This window comes from Charadrius vociferus, unplaced genomic scaffold (genome assembly GCF_000708025.1).
Source record: "Charadrius vociferus isolate BGI_N301 unplaced genomic scaffold, ASM70802v2 scaffold444, whole genome shotgun sequence".
Classification (NCBI taxonomy): Eukaryota; Metazoa; Chordata; class Aves; order Charadriiformes; family Charadriidae; genus Charadrius; species Charadrius vociferus.
Genome location: NW_009648242.1, coordinates 2,170,593 through 2,180,392, shown reverse-complemented (window position 1 = coordinate 2,180,392; position 9,800 = coordinate 2,170,593). Strand labels below are relative to the sequence as shown.

The following is a 9,800-nucleotide window of genomic DNA, read 5'->3' as shown; positions in this document are numbered from 1 at the left end:
CAGTTCCTCCTTTGTTGTTCGTTGACCATTTCAAATTTAGCGGAGGAACAAAATGGAGCACCCTTGGGAGTCAGCCCTGCATCACTGGTTGTCCCCTTGCGAGGACGCACCGAGCGAGACCAGGCATGTTGCTCTCAAGGCTTTCACTGCACTTACGCTCCCCAGTGGGAATGTCTTTCGTTGGCAGCTGAGAACTGGTGTAAGCACAGAGCCAGTCCCAGGTTTTTTCCCCCTCCTCCTTGCACACACAGGCTGTTTGACAGGAGGTAGGGCAGTGCCTCGGCAACAGTGAAATGGGAAAGTAAATTTTGGGAAGGACTCCGTGATCCTTAAAGCCATGTGGTTGTTTGAGATGGAACCCACGCCCAGATGAAGATCAACTTGGCATGTAGTAGAAGAGGGGTGCTCTTACTGTTGGGTTGTGGGGGAAGGATGGCTACACTGACCAAAGCTGCTCTTCCAGTTCCTGCGTGGATCGTGGCTTCACCAGTAAAGGCTGGGGAGGCGGAGGAGGCCACAATGGGTGGACAGTCACATCTGTGTCCTGCCACCCCACCTTATTGTGGGATTGTGGTGGGAGGAGCTGCCTCGTTCACCCCAAGGACCAGTGTCTGTGCTGTGAGAAGGCGGTTTGGGACGCAGCAGGAACAGACACCAGGAATGGGGTGGGAGCATGGCCTGGTGCGCTGTAGACCCTGATGGCTGTATTTTGGACCTGACGCCTTGTGTAGCTGAGTTGGGTAAATGCTTCACCTCCTGCTTCTGGACAGGCAGAGAAACTGTCTGTCCTTTCCTCTTATACCCTCAAGTTCTCACTTCATTTCGGTGAGAAGATGAGAAGCGAACTCCTCATTTTAGAATGGCTTTGACAGTATGAGCGAGCAGCAATATTTCATTTTAATATGCTTAGAGGACTCCAAAAAGAAGAAAAAATAAGACCAAGCATTGCTTTTTCTTATATAAAAAAGCTAGTCATTTAATCATTTTGAAATGACTCTCTACACAATAACAAACTGTAATAAAGGCTTGCAGTAAAGGTTCTCCTTTTGGAAGCACAAACTATCAACATGACCACTAAGCTTAAAAACAACTTTTCACTTTCTAAAAGCATACAGTGAAAAAAATGGACAGGGAAATCCAAAAGAATCCCAAACAACACTAGTACAAAACAGGTTCACGTGGATTGCTTTTTGGCAAGTGGCTTTCGGTTACAATAGCGTAACTGCCCTTTCTGGATATTACGCCAGAGCCAAGCCCTGGAGCCGATTCCGGGCCAGCTGAGGCTGTGCTGGCTCCCGCTGCCCTTCCAGGAACCTTCTGCAAACTCTGGAAGCGACATTATGGTAGCCAAGAGTGGTCTTCACTCTGAGACAACACATTAAGGCTGCAAGGTTGCATACGCTGCTGAAGTGGTTTGGCTATGCAAGACAACAAATCCCATTTCAATAAGGCACGTGTTCGGATACAAACTGGGAAAGCAGAAAATTAGGCAGAAGTGCCTGTTTTCTAGGCGCTATTCATCTCACAACTGTGTATTTACCAGCAATCTGCTTGCTGATGCAAACAGTCAGAACACATCAATGTGGGACTACCTTGACTTAGGCAAGGACAGTAGTGTTTCTGCTTTAAAAATGCCAGAATCGCCTGGAATTTACCTGAACTATTGCTCACTTTGAAGCATGGCTTTTAGTCTGAGGACCACAGGCAAATGGTGTTCTGCGACTTATTTTTAGGGGGTTCAGAAAAGGCAATGAAGACAAATAAGCTTATATGTGTTTTGGAGCAGCCACCACACATGAAGTTTCTAAAGGAGTCTACCACTCTGCTAACAATTTTTAAGGGTCTGAACTGAAAATTACTGGGTGGGACTCGTGTGCTGACCGATGGAATGGCCTCATTAAAACAGGAGGTCTTTTTTGACAACAGTGTAGTGCAGAAGGATCAGAACCTATGCAACAGAATTTGGAAAAAAGCCCAATAGTTGAGTGGAAGTCAGAATTGCAATGGATGCAATTAATTGCCAAGAATACATTCCTGAAAAATAAGTGCTATTTCTTGATGAAATTGTGTATGTGCTATACAGATGTTTAAAGATCTGTTATTTCAAATTAAGCTGTTTTCTTTCCATACAAATTACAATTTGTATGTTAATCCCTCTGGAGGGGACCGGTACTTTGAGACAATGCTCATCTGCCACTTCAAAGATGAGCCCGATGGATGCTCTCAGGATAACTGAGTCCATGAACAATAAGGCTTTTAAGCCTGACCAGTAAATTTAATTGCCAGTGCAAGGACATACAAGGTGAACATGGATGGATTCCCAGCAGTGTAAATTCATACATGTTGCATAGTTATTAGAAATAGCAAAATTTGAATGCCATGAGATACTAACTATATGCAATTCTGCCTCCCTCCTTAGAAGGTTCTGTTTCTCATAAAAATGCATTTCTCCCAAACGCTGTACGCCTTGCTTGATGTGTTGCTTTTTACAGTTGTGCATATATGCTAGTCAGAATGACTGAATGCTGGACATCACAAAGTAACATCAATAGGAGAGTTAAATTTCATGGAATTAACCTATAGAAAGTAATTTCTAAGAAGGGAATGGAGTTCTATGAGAACCATTACACTTGCTTCATGGATTGCTGCAAGTAGGTTTCACAACCAAATGCCAAAATCAAGATGGAATGAAACAAGAGGAGCGCAGCATCCGGTTAACAAACATACTGAGGAAACAGGCAGTATATACAAAAGATACGCACTGCTTACCCGATGCATAATTTTTAAGGTGCTTAATTGATGTTTTAGGGAATGTAGCAACATATACATATATGCAGTGTATACAAATCTAAATGTGTATTAGAACCATAATACAGAACCATATATATTCCCAAATCCCTGATTTCATTAGATTCTCTAACGCATAAGAATGTATTTAAAATATTTCATAATAAAAAAGTGATAACATTTACATTAAAATAGCTCCAGTTCATTTGCTTTTCTGTTTTGCTGCTCACCCATTGGGTTCCACTGGGTTTCATAAGGACGCCATTTGGACCAGCGAGAGTTTGAAAAACTGTGCGTGACGAGACAGCTCCGTTACTCGGTCCACCATCTTCTGTAGGGCTGCTGTGTTGGGGTAATGCATGGCAGCCGTCTTGGTAGCCAGGACAACGCTCTTCAGCAGTTCACACAACTGGTTGCTGGAGTTCATCACTTTGTTGCGTATGTCCTGAGTCATCACTTGCCTCGTGAGCATGTCCCCAATGAACACAAGTTTGTGAGCGCTCAAAATGACAAATTTGCTGTGAGCCACGAAGATTCGGGGCGGCTGAGAAGCATTGACGCAACTGAAAAAGGCGTCAATGGCATTTAGGAGGAAGTTGAAGTGAGTCTCACATTGGTCAGAGTAGAATAAAAGCAGCTGGCTGTCACGGGAGGTGGCAGTGCCGTTTGCAGTCTGGAGGGCTTGAGGTGGCTTCCATTTTGAGATGTCATTCTCTACGGGCTTTGTGATCTCTTGCTCCAGACGTTGAAACTGATTGATCTGAAAGGCAAATAAAAAGGCTCTCTTCAAAGAATATTCTCGTAAGACGTTGTTACCTATTACAATTTCAGCTTATGCCTCCGGACACCCCTGCGTATCCTAGATTGACCTTATGCTAAATAAAAAATAGTATATATGTTTTCTGAGATCTTTTATTTTGGAGAGTGAGGGGTAACCAAGTGCTTTGGCTACCATAAATCCAAATACACAAAGTTCAGAAGAGGAAAAACATCTAAACTACTTTATTTGCATTAAAAAAACAACAACCCACCACTCCTGAATTTACAGGCTGTTGCTCATTTGGAATATTCTGAAATCACAAGCGAGAGATGGATCCAAGTGGCAATGACTCCTACACAATCTTTAAAAAGTTGCCATCTCCGTGGGACTTCAAGATGACAGAGCTTTAACTCTCATCTCTGCATTGCTTGTACAATTTTCTGCTATATGATATAGCAACAACATATTGAAGAATTAACATGAGGGCAAAGTGACAGCCCTCAGTCTTATAAGACCTACTTTTTTAGCATTTAAAGTGATGTTAAGCACAGTATTTAAGTTAACGATATTGACGTTCACTGAGGAGATGTGCAGGTGGCAAGGGCATTCAGTGTAATCCAGGGACTAAGGCACTGGATTACGGATCAGGAAAGCCAAGTTCTCAAGCTGTCTTTGTGACTGACCCATTGTGAGACACTGCAAAAGTCTGTTTCTACTCTGTGGTAAACTTTTGGAGACGGAGACTACTTTTTATTATATGTATGCACTGGGCCAACCACAATGGTGCACTGTATTAAAAAAAAATAATTAGTCTCTTTAATTGAGATAGTTGGAAATTGTTTCCTGGGCTTATTCCTGCCACAAAAGATGTCCTTCTAAACACCGAGAGCCGTGGCTGTGCTTCCACTCAATTAAAAGGTGGCAACTAGGAAACGAACTGGGCAGAGATGCTGATCTTCAGAATAGCTACTCTGCAGTAAATATGTAAGGTTTCTTTGGCATGAGCAATCACTGACGCAGATGCAGAGGGCCAGGAAGGTGCTAAAACCTTGATGTTCACCATTTCCCATTTGGAGCGTGACAGTGCGTGTCCTTGTCCTTTGTGTTGATAAATCCGTTAATGGTGGAGCCTGACTGGGACAAATCCCACTTGGAAAGAAAATAGCCTGGAGCTGTTGTTTAGCCAAGACCTAACACTTGCTGTCTTCATCATCTAGCACCTGGGACTTTCCAACTGTGTGTGCTGGCAGTCATGCACACCTCACAGCCATGATGCTCGCAGTTCTACGCTGCTAAGGGAAGGGCCCCTCCTGCTTTCCTTGATCATTACTCCTTATGTGCAAGAACACTGCATTTCATTGTGATTATTGCACCTGAGTGAACATACCTGATGGTGCTCCAGCTCCGTTTTGCTCTGTTTGATGATATTTTCTTTTTCCAGCAGCTCTTTCTGTTGCCGTTCAAACTCTTCTTTCCCCTGTTTTGCATAACGTAAGACACTGGGTTAAATCAAAACTGCTCCTGAGCTAAATGACAACTCATAGGTCAAATAACAGGCAGCTTTTTTTATCGGCTTTTTCACTGGTAGTGCACCACTAAGAGTACAGAGAAGAAAAGATAGTGTGGCAGAACAAAAGGCTATCGCTATTATGTATGCAACAGTCCTATTTGAGAGAAAGTAATCACCCCAGTGAAATTACTCTTGAATATATATTAGTGTGACAATCTGATTGCTACTTTCCTGCAAACAGCTTCTGCAAAAACCACAGACAACTCTTACTTGGCCTTGTGCAGAACAAGGTGTTGAGTTTACCTACCTGCAGGTGAACGTAATCGTAGTCATCCATCCAGCTCTTTTCTGAGCTCTCACTGGTGGTATTGTGAGGGTGCTGACCTTTACTCAGGAGCGGAGGAAGGGAACTGCAGTGGTTCTGTGCTTTTTCTCCATGACGCTGCATATGAGGATTGTCATATACATAGTCAGGAGTGTTCATGATATTCTCTGGTATGTTTTTGAAACGTGAGCTGCTCAACGCCTGTTTGAAGAGCACTTCTGCATTGATGCTGATGGTAGTGGTCAGTTGCTTGGCATCATCTGGGACCGTCCTTGCTACCATAACAAACCGATCCAGGTCATCACACTTGTTCTGCAGCCTGTTGACAGCTAGAACATTCAAAGACCAGTTGTAGCTGCTCAAGTCGTGACTGGTTTGGGTAAGGATCTGGTGAGAGTCCTCCAGCCTTTGCACCTCTCTCCTCATTTTGTTAAGGAGGCTGAACTCAGATAGGCAGGAAGCATTGGCTGCTGCTCCTTTCGCAAACTGGAGGTACTCCAACAGCGACTGCTCTACCTTATCCACAGCAGTGTGAATTTCATTGATGTGTTTCTCCATGTATCCATAAGACCGCCAGTCTGTTGTGATGAAGGCCATAAGGTTATTGACAGCTGTCTCCACCATCTGCTGGAGGCGATAAAGCCTTTCTATAGCAGTGTCTGGATCAAGGATTAGTCTTTTGTCCTGTGCAGTTGATGCTGAGAGAGAAGAGTCTTTTGATGTTGTTGAAGATGTGGACATGTTACTCCTTGTGCTTCCTGTGCTGGAGAAGGACAATCTATTTATCCCATCAGTCACATCCTGTAAGCCTTTAGTGTCTTGGAGGACCGCTGGTGGCACATCATATACACCTTCTCTTCCTTCTGGGATGAGATTTTCGCTGAGTCCTGTCTGCTGTCCTGGGAATGCAATTCCCCTTGGGGTATCATAAACATCTTTTTGAGGTGCAATTTGCTGTCCAAGAAAATGTTTTTGGTGATTCATAGGGATGTCATAAACATTCTGTTTCTGTGGCACTCCATCCGGCAATAAAAGGCTCTCAGGGGAAAATTTATGAAGTTCTTTCCCAGTTGCTTTGGTGATGGAAGGAGGAATATCGTATACTCCTTCTGGTCTTACACTGTGGCCTGCTGGAAATGGAAAATCCTGCAAATTTTCCCTCAGGCCTGTATCATCTCGACACGCAGATGGAGGTGTAGCATAGACCTGAATCACAGAAAGCAAACCATGAAACTTTTGGCTAGAATAGCAAAATATTTTACATCTTCTTTATGGTCTATGAAATGCTGGGATGGAAGATCTGCCATTGACTTTCATAGAGTCAGCTACTTAGCCTGAGTTTGACCGAGTGTCAGTTTTAATATCTCACTTTTTAACATTCATCTTGATGCAAATTCTCACAAGCAGCAAAATCCAAAAAGGCAGCTTGCTGCCACAAAGATAATGTAGGCTTAATTATCAATTCACACTCCATAACGTTAATAGTTTTGATGCAGAGCATCACCTTACCAGTTTTAACAGTTTAAAAACCTAAGGAAATCTTTAAAGTACTGCATCTCCTTTTCCTTCAGGATTGTACATGAACTCTTGTTTAATTGTGTCTTTGGTCAGACATGAAAATACAGGATGTTGTGGAAATAGCGTAATACTTACCCCTTTGGCAGGTGGTATGTCATAGACTCCTAAAGCTTTTGCTTCTCCCATAGGAACTGGAAGCGCAGGCCCCTTAACCGATGTGGGGGGAATGTCATATATCTAAAGCAAGAATAAATTGGTTACAGAAACAAGTCACCTCAGGAAAGCTCTGATCTCAGGTGAGATTTCTTGGTTTCCATGTTTCGTCTCAAACAGCCTGAAGACAATCAGAGCTCTTCAACTTTATTTCATATGGGAAAGCTGCTGGTATTTTGGAGAGTTAGGAGGAAATGCACTTTGCTAGGTCCCCTCTGGGCAACTGTGCAGACAGCAGGCTGGAGAGATGAAGTCGTGGGCTGACTTCCATCCGGAGAGTTAAATCAAGGCCAGCCTATTACAGATACTTGTTGGGGTGAACAGGGTGACCAGAACTGATCACACCCTTACTGACAGAGATTACAGGGGTTGAGGAATAAGCTTGTACTAGTACACGCTAAACTCTCTGAAACTAAGGCTGCCCCTGTCAGCATCGCCTATCTGCTTTATTAGGTGCAATGTGAGTTGTCTTACTAGCAGAGAACTCGGCTGTCAGATTGTTTCAAGTGTGCCACTTGGTGGCATGTCCTACATTACAGTGGGTTCTGCATGTGGTCTAGGGCCACTGTCTGAATGTCTCTTAACCCAGACTTCCCAATGGTTCCAGCCACTTGGTGTCAATCTGTGTTATGTACTATTGGGCTTCAATGCTGTTCCCTGAAGGAGCTGCTCTGTCAAAGAGCCATGGAGAGATGCAGGGTTGTTGAATTACAGGTCCCGCAAGCACCCATTCTAGATGTCTGTGGTCTTGGGGATTGAATGCTAAGGCTGTTCCCCAGAACAAAGATATATTTCAAGTTCAGTGACATGGTGCAGTAGATACGTGGTGAAAACAACTCCCTGCATAGTAGCTGTTCATCTAGGCGGTAATTTTACCCTTACTGAGTGAATTACTGTCAACTATGCAACAACAAAGTAAGGGAAAAAAATTGTTCCCAGGCAGCAAGCTTATTCTGTTTAGATATACTCTTTGATCAAAACACAAAAAACAAATGGGACTTTGGCGTTTGGTGTGCTGCCAAATCTTAGTCAACATCAAATACAACTTTGAAATACTTCTGCGCTCTGTGAATAAGCCACAGCATCTAATTAAAACATATTTTCTCTCTGAAATGAGAGAACTTGCTTTGCTCATAAACTTCTGGTAGAAATTCATCACCTTTTGTGCCTTGTCAGTGCTGTTGGCAGTTTTATTGGTACCTACCCCTTGGAGAGGGCGAACAGGGGGGATATCGTAGGTATCCTTCTGGTATTTGGAAGGGAATTCATAAACATAACCTTGTCCTGACCTGACTGGAGTTATTACCTGTGGGATAAAAGAAAAAGAGGAAACATAAGTCTCTGAGGATCTTGGCATGTTCTCTCTAACTGCACAGGGTACAAACAATCTGATACATTCACGCTTTATGTGGCAATGTTAGTAACGCAAATCTACATGTAATTCTGACAGTTGCAAAATGGCTGTTAGTAGCTACAAATTCATCATCTTTTCCTTCAAGACCAGTTCTGACATGGCTGCTTGCTAGCGCTACAGTATCTTCTCTTTGTCAAGCATAGATTCTCCAGCAGGTCTAAGAAATCATGGTCCTGCCTTTCTATTGACTGCTTATTAGCATGGACCACCCAAGGTGATGGTTACACCCTCCGCTCACTGAGATCTGTGCTGTACACACACTGATCCTACTGAGCTGTTGAGCGTCTCCACTCACTGAGAGAGTGGTTTGTCTATATTAGTGGCTAAGAGATAGGAAATGTTAAGCCATTCTTGAAGTACATAATGCAAGAACAGCCTCTGCGGAAAAATGAAAAACAAAAAAAGAAAAGCTTAGAATTTACATTTTTTGACATTTTCTAAACCATTAACTACCCTAATGACTTCAAATAAAATTTGGTGAAAAATAAATGCCTTATGTCTTGGACAGCATCTGCATGGCAGAATTTCAGTATAGTGTGGTATAAAAGAAATGTTACCCAACCCCAAGAAAGAGCTGGGTTCATAGTGGAAATGCTGACATCTTAACCTCTGCTGGTGCTATTGAGGTCTAACAAAAAAATATAAATACTGTAACCCAAAAGCATAAAATGGCAAATTACATAGGACCGTACAAGGTCTGGCTTAGTACTCAGCTAGGGAGAATTTTGCATCAGAGCTACCTAACTGTCTTTTCAAATGTACACAAGACATACAACAGAGTTTCTGCCCAAATGCTCAGTAAAGATCCTTTATCAGTTTTTGCTGTAAGGAATCCTAGCGTCCTGGCTAGATTTCAGTGAGTTTTGCTTGACGGGTCTGCAGGGAAAGTCCCTGATGCTAACCCACTACCTCCTCTCTGCTATGTTAACGACACAGGCTTTTCTTCTTTTTACTTGCCGCCCAAATATTGCCGTGTCATCTCTGGCCCTGTACCGTGAAACGATCACTGGATTTTCCCCCTGAAGTGACTGCCATAGCAGTACACAGTACGGGTCTGATTCAGTGTGAGTAGCTCAAGGCGCCTGGTAGTGCCAGCCACTGCACTGACTGCATGTGCCTTAGGTGAGGGAGGAATATCCCCGCCTGGCAGGCGGGGGAAGGCAGCAGTTTTTGCAGCCGCTTTTCCTTGAATTAGCATCAGAGGACAGGAACTGGAAGCAAGACGGTCTCCAGAGCTCTGTGTCAGTTTGCTGCCCGTGGCAGAACTCCTGCT

At 43.4% G+C, this 9,800-nt stretch overlaps 1 protein-coding gene across 2 annotated transcripts in view; it reads right to left on the bottom strand.

Annotated features, from left to right (window-relative positions):
- Nucleotides 1-3,037: 3,037 nt before the first annotated feature.
- The window catches only part of NEDD9 (neural precursor cell expressed, developmentally down-regulated 9), a 22,142-nt gene continuing 15,379 nt past the window's right edge, over nt 3,038-9,800 (bottom strand). For both annotated transcript variants that reach the window (XM_009884186.1, XM_009884185.1), the window contains 5 exons: nt 8,318-8,419; nt 7,036-7,137; nt 5,365-6,588; nt 4,935-5,024; nt 3,038-3,547 (listed from right to left, as the gene is read on the bottom strand). In XM_009884186.1, coding sequence (XP_009882488.1) covers nt 3,038-3,547; nt 4,935-5,024; nt 5,365-6,588; nt 7,036-7,137; nt 8,318-8,419 — 2,028 coding nt within the window. The remainder of the gene's footprint in view (nt 3,548-4,934; nt 5,025-5,364; nt 6,589-7,035; nt 7,138-8,317; nt 8,420-9,800) is intronic.